The sequence below is a fragment of the Lolium perenne genome, chromosome 6 (genome assembly GCF_019359855.2).
Source record: "Lolium perenne isolate Kyuss_39 chromosome 6, Kyuss_2.0, whole genome shotgun sequence".
Taxonomy (NCBI): Eukaryota; Viridiplantae; Streptophyta; class Magnoliopsida; order Poales; family Poaceae; genus Lolium; species Lolium perenne.
In genome coordinates, this window is record NC_067249.2 from 136,118,009 (window position 1) to 136,141,651 (window position 23,643).

At 45.4% G+C, this 23,643-nt stretch overlaps 2 protein-coding genes across 2 annotated transcripts; one reads left to right on the forward strand and one right to left on the reverse strand.

Moving 5' to 3' along the window:
* The first annotated feature begins 1,053 nt into the window (after nt 1-1,053).
* On the forward strand, nt 1,054-2,904 carry LOC127334427 (uncharacterized). Its single transcript, XM_051360873.2, has one exon. The coding sequence runs from the start codon at nt 1,120-1,122 to the stop codon at nt 2,788-2,790; it is 1,671 nt and encodes a 556-aa protein (XP_051216833.1). The 5' UTR covers nt 1,054-1,119; the 3' UTR covers nt 2,791-2,904.
* Nucleotides 2,905-4,112: 1,208 nt separating this feature from the next.
* Nucleotides 4,113-6,897, reverse strand: LOC127334428 (probable protein kinase At2g41970). Its single transcript, XM_051360874.2, has 8 exons — nt 6,729-6,897; nt 6,311-6,460; nt 5,920-6,173; nt 5,658-5,784; nt 5,285-5,558; nt 5,047-5,179; nt 4,768-4,854; nt 4,113-4,681 (listed from the first exon to the last, which is right to left on the reverse strand). Exons 2-8 carry the CDS (start codon nt 6,393-6,395, stop codon nt 4,547-4,549), a joined length of 1,095 nt encoding a protein of 364 aa, XP_051216834.1. The 5' UTR covers nt 6,396-6,460; nt 6,729-6,897; the 3' UTR covers nt 4,113-4,546.
* Nucleotides 6,898-23,643: the final 16,746 nt, after the last annotated feature.

The window sequence follows — 23,643 nt, forward strand, 5'->3', positions numbered from 1 at the left end:
ACAACTCATTAGCAAGTGTCTCCAATCACCATTTGTTGCTGCACATAAAAGACATCCAAGAGTCATATCCATGTTTTGATGTGGCGAACCGAGTCAGTTGGGATGGACGAATGTGATAGTCAACATAAGAAAATCTTGACATTGCTTGGGACCTTCATCTTCCACTGAGTAGTCCATGCTCTCTGCTCCGTACTAGAAGAAAAGCTACCTAGGAGGCTTGCCCAAACAATCCTCTCTGTACTTCTTGGGTGCTCCTATATGACGCATTCAGCTTTCGCGAGCGTGTAGACGCACACAACAACACATCATGGGCCGCAACCCGCCATCGTATCCTTCGTCTCATCCTTTTCTCATTCGAAATCGACGAAGTCACCCCCTGCTGTTGCAGGCCAGGCTACCAGCTGCCGCCACCGCGACTGGCACCGCTCACGCGGTGCCTCGCCACCTCGCCCTCCTTCACCCCAGCTCACCGCCGGCCACCATCGCTGAGGTCACCCTCTACCCTCATGTCCAGCCGGCTCCCCGTATCGCGCACCCAAACCCTAAGATCCTACCACAAGCGAGCTCCCCACACCTGCACCCCACCCCACCCCATGCTAAGCCCCAAGTTTTCTTCCTCACCTTCGTCGTGAGCCTCGGCAAACCACGTCTTCCCCGTCTCCAGTGAGGTCCATTCCTTGCCTAGGTAGCGACGCTGCGGCCAGCCGTGTCGTCCTCATCAGTGGCGAGGTCCTCGCGATCGTCGTTGTGTCATCTTCAACGTCTCCGACCGTCTAGCGTCTTTGGTCACTGCCCTCACAAGCTTGCTGGGCTAGCCTGTTGCGTCGGAGGGGTACGCGTCGCCCCGCTAACCTGCACCTCTTGGTTGATAGGAGCAGCATGTGCATATGCTGATCGGACAGAACAGTCCCGATTTTTCAAAGTGCCCAAGTGGCATCGGCCTTTTCCTAACCTTGGATTGCTCTGTGACGGCCCACAAAAGTTGGAGGACATTTGAAGCCCAGTTACCTTAGTAATATGAAAGCCCACAGAGCAAACAGTCTTGGCTCCGAGCTCTCCACGCCACGCCTCCACCGTCCCACTCACAGCCACCTTATCGTCGCCGCTGCACCAACGGCGATGGCCGCGTCCCCGCCTGCCGCAGCGCCGCCTCCCGCCATGTCCGCCCTCCCCACCTTCGCCTCCTCCCACCCCTACCCTTCGCTCCCCACCCCCAAAACCCTCAACTCTAAGCCACGCCTCAATTTCGCCCACGCCGGCGTCGCAGCAGCTCCCAACGCCGTCCCGCACCCCGCCGCCTCCAACGACCGCCTGCGAGGCCTCGTCCGCCGCGGAGATCTGGAAGAAGCCCTCCTATTAGTCGAGTCCATGTCCGGCCTCAAACCCTCCGCCGCCGCGGGCCCCTGCGCCGCGCTCATCAAGAAGCTCTGCGCGTCCGGCCGCACCGCGGAGGCCCGGCGCGTGCTGGCCGCCTGCGAGCCCGACGTCATGACCTACAACGCCATGCTCGCCGGGTACTGCGTCATGGGGCAGCTCGAGGCCGCTCGCCGGCTCGTCGCCGACATGCCCATGGAACCCGACGCCTACACCTACAACACCCTTATCCGCGGCCTGTGCGGCCGCGGCAGGACAGAGAACGCCCTTGCGGTGCTCGACGATATGCTCCGCCGAGGGTGCGTGCCCGACGTGGTCACCTACACCATCCTGCTCGAGGCCACTTGCAAGAGGAGCGGGTACAAGCAGGCCATGAAGCTTCTCGACGAGATGCGCGACAAGGGCTGCGCCCCAGACATCGTCACCTATAACGTCGTCGTCAACGGCATTTGCCAGGAAGGCCGAGTTGACGATGCCATCGAGTTCTTGAAGAGCCTGCCGTCCTATGGATGCGAGCCAAACACAGTGAGCTACAACATTGTGTTGAAGGGCTTGTGTACTGCGGAGCGGTGGGAGGATGCCGAGAAGCTCATGGCTGAAATGACCCACAAGGGTTGCCCTCCAAATGTGGTAACATTCAATATGCTCATCAGTTTCTTGTGCCGCAGAGGATTGGTTGAGCCTGCAATGGAGGTTCTTGATCAAATTCCAAAGTATGGGTGCACACCTAATTCGCTAAGTTACAACCCGATACTTCATGCGTTCTGCAAGCAGAAGAAGATGGATAGAGCCATGGGTTTCGTGGAACTAATGGTGTCTAGGGGCTGTTACCCTGACATCGTTTCATACAACACGCTTCTTACTGCGCTGTGCCGCAGTGGGGAGGTTGATGCCGCTGTTGAGTTGCTTCATCAACTCAAGGCCAAAGGCTGCACTCCTGTCTTGATTAGTTACAATACGGTCATGGATGGCCTTACTAAAGCTGGAAAGACAGAGGAAGCTCTACAGCTGCTGAATGAGATGGTAACCAATGGGCTCCAACCGGATATAATCACTTATTCGACAATATCTTCTGGTCTTTGTCGAGAAGATAGAATTGATGAGGCAATTAGAGCATTTTGTAAAGTGCAAGATATGGGCATAAGGCCCAACACGGTGCTGTACAATGCCATACTTCTTGGGCTTTGCAAAAGGCGCGAAACACACAATGCTATCGATCTCTTTGTTTATATGATAGCGAATGGCTGCATGCCGAATGAATCAACTTACACTATACTCATTGAAGGCTTGGCTTATGAAGGCTTGGTCAAAGAGGCACGGGAATTGTTGGATGAGTTGTGCTCCAGAGGAGTTGTGAGCAAGAGTTTGATAAATAAGGGGGCTATTAGGTTACTTGATGAAACTACAGATACTTAAAGAGGGTTATCAGTAGGGATATGTTGATCCAGGGGTATTTTTGTGCATCTTCGGCAGGAGGGATACTTCATTACACTTAATGGTATCTTAATCGTAACTGCATTCTTATAAACATGTGAGTGTGTTTCTCTAATTTGTAGCGCACAGCCTTCTCCAGTTTTCAACTTGGTAGAAACTTGTACAGGGTTCTTCTTTCTTCTTTAATATACCTGACACTATTATGCTATCTTATTTTTTAGAGCAGTTCTGGTTGGAAATTGTTATGTTTTCTTACATTGCACGAACTAAAGAAAGTAGTGCATTGACACTCAAATATGTATGCTGCTTTCTCATCTCCAGTCTGCCGCAATAGTCGAGACAAATCCAGTCTCTACTCTGTTTGTCCCAGTAATCTAAAATGCCACTCTGCCTTAAGTATCCAACAAGTTTCGTGTTCATGCAAAATTCATTTTCATCATTGCATCATATATGAATCAACACCTGCATTTGCTTTGTTGAAAGTGTGATGCTCATTTATATATATATGCTACTGGGATCTAGGACAAAACATTACACACAGCAATTTGCATTTTTTGTTCATAGTTGTGATGTAGCCAGAGGGTGCGATTTTACTGTCTGCCAATTTAGTGATATGGCTTCACATGGAGTTTGCACCTTCTCAATTTTCATTAAACAGGTCATTGCGTAGATAACCAAGTACGAGCCATTGGTCAGAGTGACAAGTATGGTGGTCGAAATTTCTGAAAAGATTAAAAGGTTTTAATGTTATTTCTAGACTTTATATTTGTAAGGAAGTTTTCGATTACTTGTGTACTTTGCATTTGTACAGAATACTACTTCAGTTGAATACTGTAAATTTCAGGCCTCTGACAGAATTTCATCTTACCATGACTTTGCCCAAAGTGCATATATAATGATGATAGATCCAATAAAAAAATGCAGGAGGCGACTGATATGTTCTAAACTGAATTTGGTGTACGAATGGATATTTGATGCCTGGACCGCCCCATGAGATGAGATGCTGCCGTGGTACTCCCATCTTCTTTTCCATTTCTTCAAAGTTGAGCTCAAGGTTTAATTACAACTTTCCGAGTTGAGATCACAGTCCTGATAACCACCAGATGAGAAATACACGGGCTTCACGAGAAATCTTTTGAGAAGCTGAACATGCATGCAGAGATGTCTGAACTCTCAACCCGCAATGTTCTCATCTGTCAAAAGCATAATGCAGGAACTGACACAATCCTTTCCTCCAAGATTTTCAAGGAAGATCATGGAACCAAGTTGAGGACCTTAAGACATATAACAATCTATCAAGCCAGTTAGCAAAATGCTGTTGTCATATTTTCTGGACAGAGAGTTCCTTTTTTTCACAATAAACTTTAAACTCTCCTGAACAGTTTAACCTATGGAGTTCCCAAGAAGTAGTCGAAACTAAGAACAAAAAAAACACACCATGCAATCCCTGCCAAGTTATTGAGGAAGAGCATCTAAACTTAGCTAATCAAGGACCTTAAGGTACACTGGACATGACAAACATAACGTATATTAATCCGTTACACCAGTTAGCAAAAACGCCTCTCTTTACTTGAAATCATGCCGTACCAAAGGATCAATCAGTGTCTGCTTTACAGAAAGCATGATATGTTGATATCGGATCATGGCCGCATGGCTCCTTCCTTTGGGATAGACAGCGATCAGGAACACAGGGAACCGTGCCAGTTCAAGCTTCTTTCTGTCGCCCAGCATGGATTCATCAGGGTTTGGGTGCCTCGGCAGCTGGCCCAGCCGGTTTTTGGTTGAGAAGAGGCTGTATCGCCTTCACGACGATCGTCATGTTCGGTCGGAAGTCGGCTTCGTACTGAACGCATAGCGCCGCCACTGCTGCTAGCTGAAAACATCAGGCGGCAACTTCAGTTTAGTCAGTGATGAACTTTACACTGCGTTTGCTTTGCTAGATTTGCTACAGTATCATACCTTGGCAACGGCTTTGGGAGGGTAGTCACTGTTGAGCTTTGGATCAACACATTGCTTGACTTTATCTTCGCTCAACCTTGGAGTGGCCTGTCTCACATGATCATGAAACATATGTATGTAAGAACAATGACTTGTACGCAAAGTATAATTCATAAGTTTATCCAAATTTTCATGTACTGAACTCTACGGTTTAGTTTCTTGAAATGGAACCAGGGAGAAATCCATGTGAATGTAATAATAAATTTATCTAAATGGAATTAATTAGGAAATGTAGGATACCCAAGTAACAAGACTTTGTTGCCCTTTCGGCATCGTGTGATCGACTGGTTTCCTCCCGGTCAGTAGCTCTAGTAGGATAACGCCAAAGCTGTAGACATCACTCTTTTGGTTGATTTGCCCTGTCATTGCATATCTGAATATTACCCAAATCCAAACAGCAAAATGTGAGCAAGGTTAATACTGCAGAGAAATCAAGCCGACTGCATAAAAGTTGCATGCTAAAGCCATTTGGTCTTACTCTGGGGCGTGGTATCCAAAAGTTCCTAGCACACGAGTCGAGTGTAACCGAGCAGCGGTGTCTGTACCCTGGTTTGTCAGGTTGAAATCCGCAATCTTCGAGCTGAACTCGTCGAAAATTAGCACGTTGCTGGACCGAATATCTCGATGAACAATCGATGGTTGGACTTTCTCATGAAGGTACTCTAGCCCCCTCGCCGCTCCGTAAGCTATCTTCACGCGCTGAGCCCAGTTCAGCACTGGCCCAGGTTCAGCGCCCTGCACTCCTTTCTTGCCTACACGGGCAAAAATTGGCAAGTTACAGTTACAATTTGTCTGCATTAGTTAAGCATTCACCTTGACAGCAGAGACTGAAAACTATACAGGAGACGCACCGTGCAAGATGTTATGCAAAGAACCCATCGTTGCGAACTGATAGGCCAGCATGCGGTTGCCCTCCTCCATGCAGTAGCCCATGAGTTCTACGAAGTACTCGTTCTTAAGCTTGGAGACCATTGCTAGCTATGGCGGCAATGAGATCGTGAGGAAGAACACAAAGAGAAGAAATCAATTAAGTCTGACCAGATTGAAATGATGTGGAAATGTGGCCTCATAGATCACCATCGTCTCAGTTGGTTGGAATTGCAATGCACGCACCTGAGCAGAGAACTCTGAATCAGACTCCTGCGATGCGCTCGGATCGAGCTTCTTGATCACGGCCGGGCGGCCGTCGCTTAGGGTGCCGTTGTAGACGCGGCCGTAGGATCCCTCTCCGATGAGAGCCTTGTCGCTGAAGTTGTTGGTCATCTTGTTCAGCTCATCGAGCGGTATCGCCGGCACGTCGATGCTGACGGGCTTGGCAGGCCCTCCAGTGCGCGGGGCACCCGGCCCTCTCGGCCCGCCTCTGTTGCCTGAGATAATCGACAGTGTAAGTGTTATCAGACAAAATGGCGGCTCCATGACGGATCGATGTGTGCAACATTTGCATGCATGGGAGAACTGAAAAGAATAATGGCGGCGACGAGGAGGAGGATGCACGTGTGGATACCGGGATTGTTGACGTTGGGGGGCGGAGCGGCTTGGTTGGCCGGCGGGCCGTAGGTGTCCTCCTCGGCGCTGCCGCAGCAAGACATTGTTCACGCCGGACTGCTGGATGGCGCACGCGGAGTTAATTTGGGGGCGGTCAGCAGATCATGACCTGGATTTGCATTCCCAACAACAGCAGCAGAGGATCGATGAACACATTCTCTCAAGGAGGAAAATTAAGGTGTATACACATTGTCTTTGGTCCAGAACTAATTGAAGTTTTGGAGAATCTGGCAATGAGCCAACGGATCTTGCTGGATCCTCCAATCTCCAAAGAAAATAAAACGGATCAAAGGTATATTGGCGAAAACACAAACTGACAGTTGACGCACTCTACGATCTAACCAAATAACTTGATTTCAGTGTATCATGAACATTACCTCCCCGAAAATTCCCACCGGAGAATGGTCGATCGTCGGTGGATCAAGAACGTCGGACGAACAGCAGTGTTTTGTTTCCGGGAAAGAGATGAATGGTGGGGAAGGGTGGGAGCTCCCTTTTTTTTCGCGCCAAAGGAGGCTCCCGTCCGGTTTTAACTGTCCACAGACTCGTCGATTTAATTGTGCTCCGGCCTCGTCCTATTGTTGGCATGCGTGTAGGAGAGTATGGCTTGTGACGTTACATCATGAGAGTGAGGCCGCCGTTCCATGAGAAACGAGGATGTTCTTGGTTTTTGCCGAGTCTTAACTGTAATTTATCGAATCTATTAAAATAAGATAGTAACAAAATGTACTATACGTGCTAAATTAATAACAATGAACTGTATGAACAAGAGATTGCTTTAGCGATTGATGGTACACTGTCTAGTGTCCGATATAGTTGGGCCGTCAAGAATCATTTTCGTCCAAATCAAATGAGTGTCTCACGGAATGATCGGGACACCCATGGTGCTATCTTTTTTTTTTTGCTGCTAAATTTCCATATAACAAAGGATCTCTTATTCGCAAATAAAAAGGATCTCTTAGGAAAGAGGAACAAGAATGTGAGTCAAGTTGGACTTGTGCACATGGCTACATGTATGGAGCCAAAAGTTTGATGACACGAAATATGTATCTTCTGTTGAAATGAAGTTATGTGCAAAATAAAAAATAGAAGTACTACATTTGCTTAATAATATTAAAGGTCCATATATCCACAACATGGGGAAGCGAAACAAGTTAGACTCAAGATTCTAACATAACCTATCTTCATGGGGATATGAATCTTTAAATTTTAATTTACTCGGAATATACAAATACAAACAATTTGTTTGTTCCGTAAATTTACATAAAAAGAATGTAAAATTGCCAATTCTTGAAGACAATTAAAAGGAATTTAGCTTTGTCTATACTCATAATCTAGTGTAAAATTTATTGCACTGTAATGATTAGGCAAATTTGATATAGTAATGTTGTTGTTATCAAACAATGTACGAAGAGGGGTATCTCATGTAACATGGTCACACAAGGAGTTACTGAATTAGGGGTGTGCATGTTGTCCTTAATTATAGCGAAAAGGTCATCGTACACTATAATGTTCCAGAACAATTCCGGACCTCCTCGTGATGTTCTGGATTCCATCCGAGACTCCGAATAATATCCGGTCTCAATCTTATATTCCATATCTACTAAACAACATCGAACGTTAAGTGTGTCACCCTACAGTTCGTGAACTATACAAACATGATCGAGACTCCTCTCCGATCAATAAACAATAGCGGCCCACATATTAAACGATGATGCCGTGATCGAATGAACCATTAACATATGATACCAATTTCATTTGGCACGCGATACTTTACTTATCCGAGGTTCGATCATCAGTATATCTATACCTAGTTCAACCTCGTTACCGATAAGTACTCTTTACTCGTACCGTGGTATGTCATTCCTTGTGACCTAGTCACATGCTTGCAAGCTAATTGAATGACATTCCACCGAGGGGGACTAGAGTATATATGTCCGTCATCAGGATGGACAAATCCCACTTTGATCCATGCGCTTCAACTCATACTTTCCGAACACTTAATCCCATCTTTATAACCACCCATTTACGAAGTGGCGTTTGATGTAATCAAAGCATCCATCCGGTGTGAGTGATTTACACAATCTCATGGTCGAAGGATTAGGTTACTATGTATTGAAAGCTTACAGCAAGACGAACTTAATGGCTTGATCTTATGCTACGCTTATTATGGGTGCGTGTCCATTATATCATTCTCCCAATGGCACAACCTTGTTATTAACAACATCCAATGTTCATGATCAGGAAACCATGATCATCTATTAATCAACAAGCTAGCTTAACAAGAGACTTACTAGGGACTCTTATATGTTTACATAACACATAAGTATTAATGTTTCCGGTTAATACAATTATAGTATGAGATGCAAACACTATCATAAACACAAAGATATAATAATAACCAATTTATTATTGTCTCTTGGGCATATCTCCAACAGTCTCCCACTTGCACTAGAGTCAATAATCTAGATTACATGGTAATATACCTAACACCCATGGCATTCTGGTGTAGGTCATGCTTTGCTCTAGGGAGAGCTTTAGTCAACGGATCTGCCACATTCAGATCTGTGTGTACTTTGCAAATCTTTATGTCACCATCTTCCACATACTCGCGAATCACATGAAAACGTAGCTTGATATGCTTCAGCTTCTTGTGTGACCTTGGCTCCTGTGCATTGGCTATGGCACCTATGTTGTCACAATAGATGGTCATCGAATCCAACGCATTAGGAACGACACCAAGCTCAATAATGAACATGTTCATCCATATCGCTTGTGATGAAGCCTCCGAAGAAGCTATGTATTTAGATCCAGTTGAAGATTTCATCACCACACTTTGCTTGGCACTCATCCAGCTCACTGCTGCACCATTTAAAATAAACACATACCCAGATTGAGACTTAGAGTCATCTGGATCAGTGTTCCAACTAGCATCGGTGTAACTGGTTACATTGAGCTCTTGGTCACCTCCATAACAATGAAACATATTCTTAGTCCTTTTCAAATACTTCAGGATATTCTTGACTGTTGTCCAGTGTTCCATTAAAGGATCACTTTGATATATGCTGGTCAAAGCATGTGCGATATCCGATCTCGTACACATCATGGCATACATGATAGAGCCTACTGCCGAGGCATAGGGGATCTTGTTCATCATTTCTCTTTCTTCTGCCGTAGCCGGACTTTGAGTTTTACTCAAAATCTTACCTGGCAACATGGGCAAGAACCCTTTCTTGCTTTCATCCATTATAAACTTCTTTAGAATCTTATCCAGGTATGTACTCTGTGAAAGCCCTATTAGACGTCTTGATCTATCTCTATAAATCTTGATGCCTAAAATATATGCTGCTTCTCCAAGATCCTTCATTGAAAAACACTTATTCAAATAGCCTTTGGCACTACTTAGAAGTTATATATCATTCTCAATCAACAATATGTCATCTACATATAATATCTGGAATGCTACAAAGCTCCCATTCACTTTCTTGTAAATACAAGCTTCTCCAAAAGTTTGTATACATCCAAAGTCTTTGATCACCTTATCAAAGCGTCGGTTCCAACTCCGGGATGCTTGCTTCAGTCCATAAATGGAACGCTGAAGTTTGCATACATTGTCAGCATTTTAGGATCGACAAAATCTTTGGGTTGTACCATATACAACTCTTCCTCAATGTTACCATTAAGGAATGCCGTTTTCACATCCATCTGCCAAATTTCATAATCGAAAAACGCAGCGATTGCTAACAACATCCTCACAGACTTTAGCTTCGCTACCGGTGAGAAAGTCTCATCGTAGTCAACTCCTTGAATTTGTCGGAACCCTTTCGTGACAAGTTGAGCTTTATAGACAGTAATATTACCATCAACATCAGTTTTTTTTTGTAGATCCATTTATTCTCGACAGCCTTGCGACTATCAGGTAAGTCTACCAAAGTCCATACTTGGTTAACATACATGGATCCCATTTCGGATTTCATGGCCTCTTGCCATTTGTTGGAATATGGGCTCATCATTGCTTCCTCATACGTCGCATCATCATTGTTGTCCACAATCATGACATTTAAGGCGGGGTCATACCAATCAGGAGTGGTACGGACCCTCGTCGACCTGCAGGGTTCTGTAGTAACTTCATTCGAAGTTCATGATCATTATCATTTGCTTCCTGTTATCACCAGATTTTAGCCAAATCAGGAGATGGGCCGTAATTGAGGTGGGCTTGAAGGATATACACGTGGAGCGTCTCTGAAGCGGCCTTGCACGATAAGTTTGGGCTAGATTGCCCGTGTATCTGTATATTATTAGTAGATTGCATCTTAGTTTAGAATTAAGAGATAGAGTTTAGCCCGTACACGGGTAAGTTTATTCCCGCATTAGAAAGTCTACGGACTATAAATATGTATCTAGGGTTATTGAGAAAGGAGGACAATCACGTTCACAACAAACACAAACCAGGCGCATCGCCACCCCTTGTTTCGAGGGTTTCTTCCGGGTAAGCATCATGCTGTCTAGATCGCATCTTGCGATCTAGGCAGTATACGTTTATTCGTTATCTTATGTTGCTCGTGATGAAGCATTGTTGATGGCGAGCAGCATTACTTATCATAGATGTTTCGGGGCTTGCATGGATGCTTTCTTATACATATTCGCTTAAGCTATGCCGTCCCTCGATATCTAGCTGCCTTTACACCTATCTAGGTGTAAGGGCAGCACCTTGCTTGTTCGTTATTTAGTAGATCCGATCTGTTATAGTTGCTCCTTGTTCTTCAAGGATTAGTTTAATATTCGTATGGTTAGGCCTTGCAAACGGGTTGAACGATCCGGTAGTTCGAGAGGTGTGGTTTGTTAGCCCTAAGAGGGATTGTTCCGGGAATTGACTTAATGTTGGTTTTTAGGCCTCTTTTAGGGTTAGTTTTCCATCATCTTTCGTGTCTACTAGGCTCAACTACGCGTAGGATGTTCCGATCATGCGGTGAAAACCCTAAACTGTCGTAGATTGGTTTAACTTTGTTTTGATCAAGCAGGTTCCCCATGTCATCGTAAATCCAACGTGAACCATGGGGCAATCGGCTCTTTGAGCCGATCCACAGGGCAACCTGAGAGCCGATCGGGCTCGTATTTAATGTTTACGTGTCTACCATGCAGGAGACTAATCGAAGCAATCCAACACCTTCCTGACCAGGTATAGGTCAGGTGGCACGCCCTTGCAACCGCTAGGACGTGTGCCAGAGCATTGCGGGACGACGTCGAGGCACCAGGGCCCACCCAGCAGTCTTGGTAGCTTCCCGGCTCTTCGTGTTGCTTAGTCACTGCTCGCTGGTGGGTTTTGGCAGGCAACACATTCTGGCACGCCCGGTGGGACACTCTACAGCAACCACTACGTCGGCATCTGCAGCAACCATGTCAAAAGCTGCGGATGAGGTGGTGGGTGAACCAGTCACGTACGCAGATCTGCCGGAGGAACACAAGAAGAAGTACGATGAGATGAAAGCCATCTTGGAAGCCGATCTCATCGGCTCTTTCATGAAGACCCGTTCACATGGCATCAGATGGAAAGGGTTCTCCTCTGAAGGTGCTCTCGATGAAGTAGACCTCTCTACCCCTTCAGAGGAACGCACCAGAGCTCTACGCTAGGAGATCAATTACATGGTGGCTCATTCTCTACACCGCCATTCTGAGAGCTTGGTGAACGCTTTCGAGCGCGTGGCGGTCCGAGTGGTGCAGGAAGTCATAAAGCATCAGTACTCTCCATCCGGACCGACCCTGGGGACTCACCAGGGAGAAATACCGCTCCAGATTAGACCGCCGCTGCCATTCGCTCTTGCGGCGCCAGAGCCGCCGGGTTCACCGGCGTACGTTGTCTATAAGGTTGGTGGCGATCCTAGTGATTGCCAATTCCTATATGAGCCACCCAAGGAGATCCCACATGGATACGTGTGCACATACGTGCCGGACTGCAACGCCTTGGCGCGCACAAGCCAGATCGCACCAGCAGGGATTTCTGGAGTAGATGCTGACAAACAAGCATGGCTGGCTAAATACGCTACTGGAACGAGTCATGAAGGCTCGGTCCCTACAGCTAATACCATGGAGCAGATCAGCACTATCTTGAGAGACCAGTTCGGTATCTTGCCGAAAAGGAAAGCAATCGGCTATTCCAAGCCGTACCCCGACGAGTACGATCTGATCCCGCTGCCACCCAAATATCGGCTCCCTAAATTCTCAAAATTCAATGGAGCTAGAAGAGATTGACATTGGTCCTGGGGATAAGCCACGACCAACATTTATCAGCAAAAAGTTAGATCCGCATCCAAGGGGCCTGATGATAGCCTTGTTGAAAGAGTACCCAGATTGTTTTGCATGGGATTATACAGAGATGTGATACGTCTCCGACGTATCGATAATTTCTTATGTTCCATGCCACATTATTGATGTTATCTACATGTTTTATGCACACTTTATGTCATATTCGTGCATTTTCTGGAACTAACCTATTAACAAGATGCCGAAGTGCCGATTCTTTGTTTTCTGCTGTTTTTGGTTTCAGAAATCCTAGTAAGGAAATATTCTCGGAATTGGACGAAATCAAAGCCCAGGGGCCTATTTTTCCACGGAGCTTTCAGAAGACCGAAGAACACACGAAGTGGGGCCACGAGGTGGCGACACCACAAGGCGGCGCGGCCCAGGGGGGGCCCGCGCCGCCCTATGGTGTGGCGCCCTCGTCTGGCCCCCGACTCTGCCCTTCCGCCTACAAATAGCCTCCGTGACGAAACCCCGGCATCGAGAACCACGATACGGAAAACCTTCCAGAGACGCCGCCGCCGCCGATCCCATCTCGGGGGATCCAGGAGATCGCCTCCGGCACCCTGCCGGAGAGGGGAATCATCTCCCGGAGGACTCTACGCCGCCATGGTCGCCTCCGGTGTGATGTGTGAGTAGTCTACTCCTGGACTATGGGTCCATAGCAGTAGCTAGATGGTTGTCTTCTCCCCATTGTGCTATTATTGTCAGATCTTGTGAGCTGCCTAACATGATCAAGATCATCTATCTGTAATTCTATATGTTGCGTTTGTTGGGATCCGATGAATAGAGAATACTTGTTATGTTGATTATCAAAGTTATGCTTATGTGTTGTTTATGATCTTGCATGCTCTCCGTTACTAGTAGATGCTCTGGCCAAGTAGATGCTTGTAACTCCAAGAGGGAGTACTTATGCTCGATAGTGGGTTCATGCCTGCATTGACACCTGGGACAGTGACAGAAAGTTCTAAGGTTGTGTTGTGCTGTTGCCACTAGGGATAAAACATTGATGCTATGTCTAAGGATGTAGTTGTTGATTACATTACGCACCATACTTAATGCAATTGTCTGTTGCTTTGCAACTTAATACTGGAGGGGGTTCGGATGATAACCTGAAGGTGGACTTTTTAGGCATAGATGCAGTTGGATGGCGGTCTATGTACTTTGTCGTAATGCCCAATTAAATCTCACTATACTCATCATGATATGTATGTGCATGGTCATGCTCTCTTTATTTGTCAATTGCCCAACTGTAATTTGTTCACCCAACATGCTGTTCGTCTTATGGGAGAGACACCTCTAGTGAACTGTGGACCCCGGTCCAATTCTCTTTACTGAAATACAATCTACTGCAATACTTGTTCTACTGTTTTCTGCAAACAATCATCTTCCACACAATACGGTTAATCCTTTGTTACAGCAAGCCGGTGAGATTGACAACCTCACTGTTTCGTTGGGGCAAAGTACTTTGGTTGTGTTGTGCAGGTTCCACGTTGGCGCCGGAATCCCTGGTGTTGCGCCGCACTACATCCCGCCGCCATCAACCTTCAACGTGCTTCTTGGCTCCTCCTGGTTCGATAAACCTTGGTTTCTTTCTGAGGGAAAACTTGCTGCTGTGCGCATCATACCTTCCTCTTGGGGTTGCCCAACGAACGTGTGAAATACACGCCATCAAGCTCTTTTTCTGGCGCCGTTGCCGGGGAACGAAGAAAAATTACACCACAAAGATTCTCAACTCCCACGTCAACAGCTCTTTTTCTGGCGCCGTTGCCGGGGAGATCAAGACACGCTGCAAGGGGAGTCTCCACTTCTCAATCTCTTTACTTTGTTTTTGTCTTGCTTAGTTTTATTTACTACTTTGTTTGCTGCACTAAATCAAAATACAAAAAAATTAGTTGCTAGTTTTACTTTATTTACTATCTTGTTTGCTATATCAAAAACACAAAAAAATTAGTTACTTGTTTTACTTTACTTAATATCATGCATGTTTTTATTTCACTAGTTAAGCATAATGGAAAACAACAAAAATATGAGAGATCTTTATGAACTTTATCTTGAATTAGGACATGATGTGTTTGAAGAGAGAATTAAAAAACCCATGGAACTTTATATGCATGCTAATGGGAATGTTATTACTATGGATGCTTTGAACACCATTGTTGCTAATGCTATGGAAAATTCTAAGCTTGGGGAAGCTGGCTCTGATGAGCATGATCTTTTTAGTCCCCCAAGCGTTGAGGAGAAAATTTTCTTTTATGATTACAATATGCCTCCTATATATGATGATAGCCACTTTGTTGAATTTGCTCCCACTACAACTAATAAAATTGATTATGCTTATGTGGAGAGTAATAATTTTATGCATGAGACTCATGATAAGAATGCTTTATGTGATAGTTATATAGTTGAGTTTGCCCATGATGCTACTGAAAGTTATTATGAGAGAGGAAAATATGGTTGTAGAAATTTTCATGTTACTAAAACACCTCTCTATGTGCTGAAATTTTTGAAGCTACACTTGTTTTATCTTTCTACGCTTGTTGCATTATGCTTCTTGAACTTATTTATTTACAAGATTCCACTTCATAGGAAGCATGTTAGACTTAAATGTGTTTTGAATTTGCCTCTTGAAGCTCTCTTTTGCTTCAAATACTATTTCTTGCGAGTGCATCATCAAAACTGCTGAGCCCATCTTAATGGCTATAAAGAAAGAACTTCTTGGGAGATAACCCATGTGTTATTTTACTACAGTACTTTGTTTTTATTTTGTGTCTTGGAAGTTGTTTACTACTGTAGCAACCTCTCCTTATCTTAGTTTTGTGTTTTGTTGTGCCAAGTTAAGCCGTTGATAGAAAAGTAAGTACTAGATTTGGATTACTGCACAGTTCCAGATTTCTTTGCTGTCACGAATCTGGGTCCACCTCCCTGTAGGTAACTCAGAAAATTAAGCCAATTTACGTGCATGATCCTCAGATATGTATGCAACTTTCATTCAATTTGAGAATTTTCATTTGAGCAAGTCTGGTGCCATTTTAAAATTCGTCAATACGAACTGTTCTGTTTTGACAGATTCTGCCTTTTATTTCGCATTGCCTCTTTCGCTATGTTGGATGAATTTCTTTGATCCACTAATGTCCAGTAGCATTATGCAATGTCCAGAAGTGTTAAGAATGATTGTGTCACCTCTGAATATGTCAATTTATATTGTGCACTAACCCTCTAATGAGTTGTTTCGAGTTTGGTGTGGAGGAAGTTTTCAAGGGTCAAGAGAGGAGTATGATGCAACATGATCAAGGAGAGTGAAAGCTCTAAGCTTGGGGATGCACCCGGTGGTTCACCCCTGCATATATCAAGAAGACTCAAGCATCTAAGCTTGGGGATGCCCAAGGCATCCCCTTCTTCATCGACAACATTATCAGGTTCCTCCCCTGAAACTATATTTTTATTCCATCACATCTTATGTGCTTTTTCTTGGAGCGTCGGTTTGTTTTTGTTTTGTTTTGTTTGAATAAAATGGATCCTAGCATTCACTTTATGGGAAAGAGACACGCTCCGCTGTAGCATATGGACAAGTATGTCCTTGGTTTCTACTCATAGTATTCATGGCGAAGTTTCTCCTTCGTTAAATTGTTATATGGTTGGAATTGGAAAATGATACATGTAGTAATTGCTATAAATGTCTTGGGTAATGTGATACTTGGCAATTGTTGTGCTCATGTTTAAGCTCTTGCATCATATGCTTTGCACCCATTAATGAAGAAATACATAGAGCATGCTTAAATTTGGTTTGCATATTTGGTTTCTCTAAGGTCTAGATAATTTCTAGTATTGAGTTTGAACAACAAGGAAGACGGTGTAGAGTCTTATAATGTTTTCAATACGTCTTTTATGTGAGTTTTGCTGCACCGGTTCATCCTTGTGTTTGTTTCAAATAAGCCTTGCTAGCCTAAACCTTGTATCGAGAGGGAATACTTCTCATACATCCAAAATACTTGAGCCAACCACTATGCCATTTGTGTCCACCATACCTACCTATGCTACATGGTATTTTCCCGCCATTCCAAAGTAAATTGCTTGAGTGCTACCTTTAAAATTCCATCATTCACCTATGCAATATATAGCTCATGGGACAAATAGCTTAAAAACTATTGTGGTATTGAATATGTAATTATGCACTTTATCTCTTATTAAGTTGCTTGTTGTGCGATAACCATGTTTACTGGGGACGCCATCAACTGTTCATTGTTGAATTTCATGTGAGTTGCTATGCATGTTCGTCTTGTCTGAAGTAAGGGCGATCTACACTGAGTTGAATGGTTTGAGCATGCATATTGTGAGAGAAGAACATCGGGCCGCTAACCGAAGCCATGTTCCATGGTGGAAGTTTCAGTTTTGGACAACAATCCTCAAATCTCTAATGAGAAAAGAATTAATTGTTGTTGAATGCTTAAGCATTAAAAGAGGAGTCCATTATCTGTTGTCTATGTTGTCCCGGTATGGATGTCTAAGTTGAGAATAATCAATAGCGAGAAATCCAATGCGAGCTTTCTCCTTAGACCTTTGTACAGGCGGCATAGAGGTACCCCTTTGTGATACTTGGTTAAAGCATATGTATTGCGGTGATAATCCAGGTAGTCCAAGCTAATTAGGACAAGGTGCGGGCACTATTAGTACACTATGCATGAGGCTTGCAACTTATAAGATATAATTTACATGATGCATATGCTCTATTACTACCGTTGATAAAATTGTTTCATGTTTTCAAAATCAAAGCTCTAGCACAAATATAGCAATCGATGCTTTTCCTCTATGAGGACCATTCTTTTACTTTCAATGTTGAGTCAGTTCACCTATTTCTTTCCACCTCAAGAAGCAAACACTTGTGTGAACTATGCATTGATTCCTACATATTTGCTTATTGCACTTATTATATTACTCTATGTTGACAATATCCATGAGATATACATGTTACAAGTTGAAAGCAACCGCTGAAACTTAATCTTCTTTTGTGTTGCTTCAATACCTTTACTTTGAATTATTGCTTTATGAGTTAACTCTTATGCAAGACTTATTGATGCTTGTCTTGAAGTGCTATTCATGAAAAGTCTTTGCTATATGATTCACTTGTTTACTCATGTCATACACATTGTTTTGATCGCTGCATTCACTACATATGCTTTACAAATAGTATGATCAAGATTATGATGGCATGTCACTCCAGAAATTATCTGTGTTATCGTTTTACCTGCTCGGGACGAGCAGAACTAAGCTTGGGGATGCTGATACGTCTCCGACGTATCGATAATTTCTTATGTTCCATGCCACATTATTGATGTTATCTACATGTTTTATGCACACTTTATGTCATATTCGTGCATTTTCTGGAACTAACCTATTAACAAGATGCCGAAGTGCCGATTCTTTTTCTGCTGTTTTTGGTTTCAGAAATCCTAGTAAGGAAATATTCTCGGAATTGGACGAAATCAAAGCCCAGGGGCCTATTTTTCCACGGAGCTTTCAGAAGACCGAAGAACACACGAAGTGGGGCCACGAGGTGGCGACACCACAAGGCGGCGCGGCCCAGGGGGGGCCCGCGCCGCCCTATGGTGTGGCGCCCTCGTCTGGCCCCGACTCGCCCTTCCGCCTACAAATAGCCTCCGTGACGAAACCCCAGCATCGAGAACCACGATACGGAAAACCTTCCGCAGACGCCGCCGCCGCCGATCCCATCTCGGGGGATCCAGGAGATCGCCTCCGGCACCCTGCCGGAGAGGGGAATCATCTCCTGGAGGACTCTACGCCGCCATGGTCGCCTCCGGTGTGATGTGTGAGTAGTCTACTCCTGGACTATGGGTCCATAGCAGTAGCTAGATGGTTGTCTTCTCCCCATTGTGCTATCATTGTCAGATCTTGTGAGCTGCCTAACATGATCAAGATCATCTATCTGTAATTCTATATGTTGCGTTTGTTGGGATCCGATGAATAGAGAATACTTGTTATGTTGATTATCAAAGTTATGCTTATATGTTGTTTATGATCTTGCATGCTCTCCGTTACTAGTAGATGCTCTGGCCAAGTAGATGCTTGTAACTCCAAGAGGGAGTACTTATGCTCGATAGTGGGTTCATGCCTGCATTGACACAGGACAAGTGTGAAAGTTCTAAGGTTGTGTTGTGCTGTTGCCACTAGGGATAAAACATTGATGCTATGTCTAAGGATGTAGTTGTTGATTACATTACGCACCATACTTAATGCAATTGTCTGTTGCTTTGCAACTTAATACTGGAGGGGGTTCGGATGATAACCTGAAGGTGGACTTTTTAGGCATAGATGCAGTTGGATGGCGGTCTATGTACTTTGTCGTAATGCCCAATTAAATCTCACTATACTCATCATGATATGTATGTGCATGGTCATGCTCTCTTTATTTGTCAATTGCCCAACTGTAATTTGTTCACCCAACATGCTGTTCGTCTTATGGGAGAGACACCTCTAGTGAACTGTGGACCCCGGTCCAATTCTCTTTACTGAAATACAATCTACTGCAATACTTGTTCTACTGTTTTCTGCAAACAATCATCTTCCACACAATACGGTTAATCCTTTGTTACAGCAAGCCGGTGAGATTGACAACCTCACTGTTTCGTTGGGGCAAAGTACTTTGGTTGTGTTGTGCAGGTTCCACGTTGGCGCCGGAATCCCTGGTGTTGCGCCGCACTACATCCCGCCGCCATCAACCTTCAACGTGCTTCTTGGCTCCTCCTGGTTCGATAAACCTTGGTTTCTTTCTGAGGGAAAACTTGCTGCTGTGCGCATCATACCTTCCTCTTGGGGTTGCCCAACGAACGTGTGAAATACACGCCATCAAGATGCCTGGGTTAGACAGGAGCATCATTGAGCATCGGCTCCCTCTGAAGAAAGGATTTCGGCCGTTCCAACAGCGAGCACGACAGATGAAGGCCGAAGTTTTAGTAGAAGTCAAGAAAGAGATCGAGAAAATGCTGAACGCCGGGTTCATCAGGCCATGCAGGTATGCTGAGTGGATTTCCAACGTCGTACCTGTGGAGAAAAAGGACGGCCGATGGCGCGTCGCCATAGATTTTCGGAATCTCAATAGTGCCTCTCCAAAGGATGAATACCCAATGCCAGTAGCAGAGACATTGATCAATGCAGCTGCTGGTCATAAAATTTTGAGTTTCATGGATGGCAATGCCGGCTACAACCAGATCTTTATGGCTCCAGAAGATATACACAAGACTGCATTCAGAGTGCCAGGCTCGGTGGGCTTGTTTGAATATGTAGTCATGACATTTGGACTGAAGAATGCCGGCGCAACGTACCAAAGAGCCATGAATTACATCTTTCATGATTTAATCGGCAAATTGGTGGAGATTTACATTGATGACGTGGTGGTCAAGTCTGTTTCGGTGAACGGACATTTGGAAGATTTGCGACACGTCCTGGACCGAACTAGGAAGTTCGGACTAAGAATGAATCCAAAGAAGTGTGCCTTTGGTGTAACGGCCGGTCAGTTCCTGGGTTTCTTGGTTCATGAACGCGGAATTGAGATTGGCCTGAAAAGTCAGGAGGCAGTGCGAACGATGAAGCCACCTACCACGAAGAAAGAACTCCAGTGTCTCATCGGCAAAATCAATTTCGTCAGAAGGTTCATCTCCAACCTGTCAGGACGAATCGAGCCGTTCATGGGGTTGGTCAAAATCAAGTCTGATGAGGAGTTTCGCTGGGGGCCAGAGCAACAATGAGCATTTGACGAGATCAAGGAGTACCTAACGAATCCACCTGTTCTGGTTCCGCCTCAGCAAGACAGGCCATTATACATTTATTTGTCAGTAGCTGACACCTCCATCGCGTCAGTGGTGGTGCAGGTTTATGATGGCCTGGAGAAAGTGGTTTTCTACCTCAGCAGAAGGATGTTGGATGCAGAAACAAGGTACCCTGAGATCGAGAAGTTGTGCCTCTGTTTGTTTTTCACCTGCATCAAGCTTCAGCACATCTTGCTGTCAGCGGAAATTATCGTCATATGCAAATCGGATGTCATCAAGCATATGCTGTCGGCTCCTGTGTTGAAAGGCCGACTCGGTAAGTGGATGTTTGCACTATCGGAATTTGATATTCGATACCAACCTGCGAAAGCTGTCAAGGGACAGGCGTTGGCCGATCTTATTGCTGAACGAATAAACACGGATGTGGCAGCACTGTCTGTGCGTGCATGGGCCATGTTCTTCTATGGATCGGTCTGTGAGGATGGTTGCGGCATCGGCGTTCTACTTGTGTCGCCTCGGGGGGCAACATATTCCTTCTCCATCAGGCTACCTACCCCTTGCACCAACATTGTTGTTGAATATGAAGCCATCTGCAAGGGAATGGAGTTGCTATTGGAAGCCGGGGCAGAAGCAGTAGAGATTTTTGGAGATTCCAAATTGGTGATTTCTCAACTCACGGAGAAATACAAATGCGAGAGCGAGTCGCTCTTCCCATTATGGATGCAATGTCGTGAGTTGATGGCACAGTTCAGGTATATAAATTTCAATTGGATCCCAAGATCGCAGAATACCAAGGCAAACGATCTCGCACAGATGGCATCAGGATACCAGGACGTAGCAGATGGGACCGATGTTCAAGTGCAGTTCATGGAACCAGATGACTGGAGAGCCGATATTTTCAATTACTTGAAAGATTCGGCTCGGGGGGCACCTAAACGGATAAGATACAAGGCCATGAAGTACGTCCTGATTGGGGATGACATGTTCTACAGGACCTTGGAAGGGTTACTTCTCAAATGTTTGGGACCAGCCGAGTCCAATCGGCTCTTGCATGAGGTGCATGAAGGTGCCTGTGGAACTCACCAATCGGCTCATAAGATGAAGTGGCTGATCAGGCGATCGGGATTTTATTGGCCCACCATGCTTGAAGATTGTTTTAAGTACTATAAAGGGTGTCAAGCATGTCAGAAGTTTGGGAGCATTCAGATGGTACCCGCATCAGCAATGAATCCCATCATCAAACCTTGGCCATTCCGAGGTTGGGGCATGGATATGATCGGCAAAATTCATCCTCCATCGAGCAAAAGCCATGAATGGGTTCTGGCCATTACAGATTACTTCACTAAATGGGTGGAGGCCGTCCCTATGAAGTCGGTAGCATCGAAAGATGTCATCAGTTTCGTATTGGAACATGTCATTCATAGATTCGGGATTCCCCAGACTATTACGACCGATGGAGGTTCGGTCTTTGTTTCTAAGGAGTTTAGAAAGTTCTGCGAGGATATGGGAATCAAGCTGATCCGCTCGTCTCCATACTATGCTCAAGCGAATGGGCAGGCTGAAGCCTCCAACAAGAGTCTGATCAAGCTGATTAAGAGGAAGATCGACGAGCATCCTAGACGTTGGCACGAGGTGTTGTCAGAAGCACTGTGGGCTTATCGCATGTCGTGTCATGGAGCAATAAAAACCTCGCCATACCAGCTGGTCTATGGACAAGAAGCTGTGTTACCCTGGGAAATCAAGGCTGGGTCGAGACGGATTACATTTCAGAATGATTTAACTGCTGAAGAATATGCAGCCCTGATGAGCGACAACATTGAGGATGCAATGGAACTCAGACTATGGTCACTTGAGAAAATCAAGGAGAATAAAGCCAAGGTGGCTCGCTCATATAATAAAAAGGTGAAGCCAAAGGAGTTCCAAGTTGGTGATCTGGTATGGGAAGCTGTATTGCCGTTGGGGACTAAGGATAAAGTATATGGTAAATGGTCTCCAAATTGGCACGGCCCGTACAAAGTCGACCAAGTTTTAAAAGGGAATGCATACATGCTAGAGCAGTTGGATGGTGTGAAGTTCCCAGTGACTGTCAATGGCCAGCATCTCAAGAAGTACTTCCCAAGCATGTGGGATGATGGGCAGTAAAATACGGAGGCCGATGCACGAAATCGGCCCAGTAATTTTTTTTTTGGGAAACAGCCGATGCACAGACATCGACTTTAGAATAAAACAGCCGATGCACGGACATCGACTTGAGAACAAAATAGCCGATGCACAGCCATCGACTTTAGAGTTACAAAATATTATGGTCAGATGTCAAGTTACAGTCTGAATTCGAAGAGTGTTTGCTTGGATATCTGTCTGATTTGGGATTTGAGTTTGTTTGAGGGTGAAAGACCGATATGTTGCTATCGGTTCTTGGTGTGTTGACCTGTTTTTGCAATCGGAAGACTTGAAATTAAATAAACGGAGAATCATGTTGGAAGAACGATTTTCATTGATTCGAAGAGGAATTTTTACAAGGAAGAGCCGATGGCTCTCAAAAGATCATCCGATGCCTAATGCACTACTACTACTAGCCCTATACTACTCCCTAATCTAAGGGCCGTCGCTGCCCTCGTCGTCGCCGTCGTAGCTGCCGTCGGCGCTGCTACCGGCGGGCTCCTCGTCGCTGCTGATGAAGCCGCCGGCAGGGGCTTCATCCTCCTCGTCGTCGTCGTCGTCATCCGACCAGGCCCAGCCACGGAAGCGCTTGGCCGGCGGATATCCCGCGGAGGAGGAGTCCTCATCCGTCTCCTCCGCCTCTTCTTCCTCCTTGTCGGAGGAGAGGTCCGCCTCCCATGAAAGGAGGTCGTCGTCGCTTGCCGCTTCCAGCTCCCCGTCGACGAGGAACCGGAGGTCTTCTTCCCCGACAGTGGGGGGCTCGTCGTCCTCCGACTCGATGGCGAAGTCCCATTCTCTCGCGTCCCAATACTCGGGCGCGAGAGCCTCGTAGATGGCCATCCGATTGACCTCCGGCTCTGGCTCGCTGGAGGAGGAGGAGTCGAAGGAAAGGCCGGAGGAGGCAGAGGAGGAAGAGGAAGACATGGCTGAGAGGGTTTTTTTTGCCGATGGCAAGTACGGAGCAGGGGAATGAAGAGATGAACTGCTCGATGCGGTTAAATAAAAGGGGATATAGTGGAGATTTAATGCCTGAGCAGTTTTCGAGGATGCG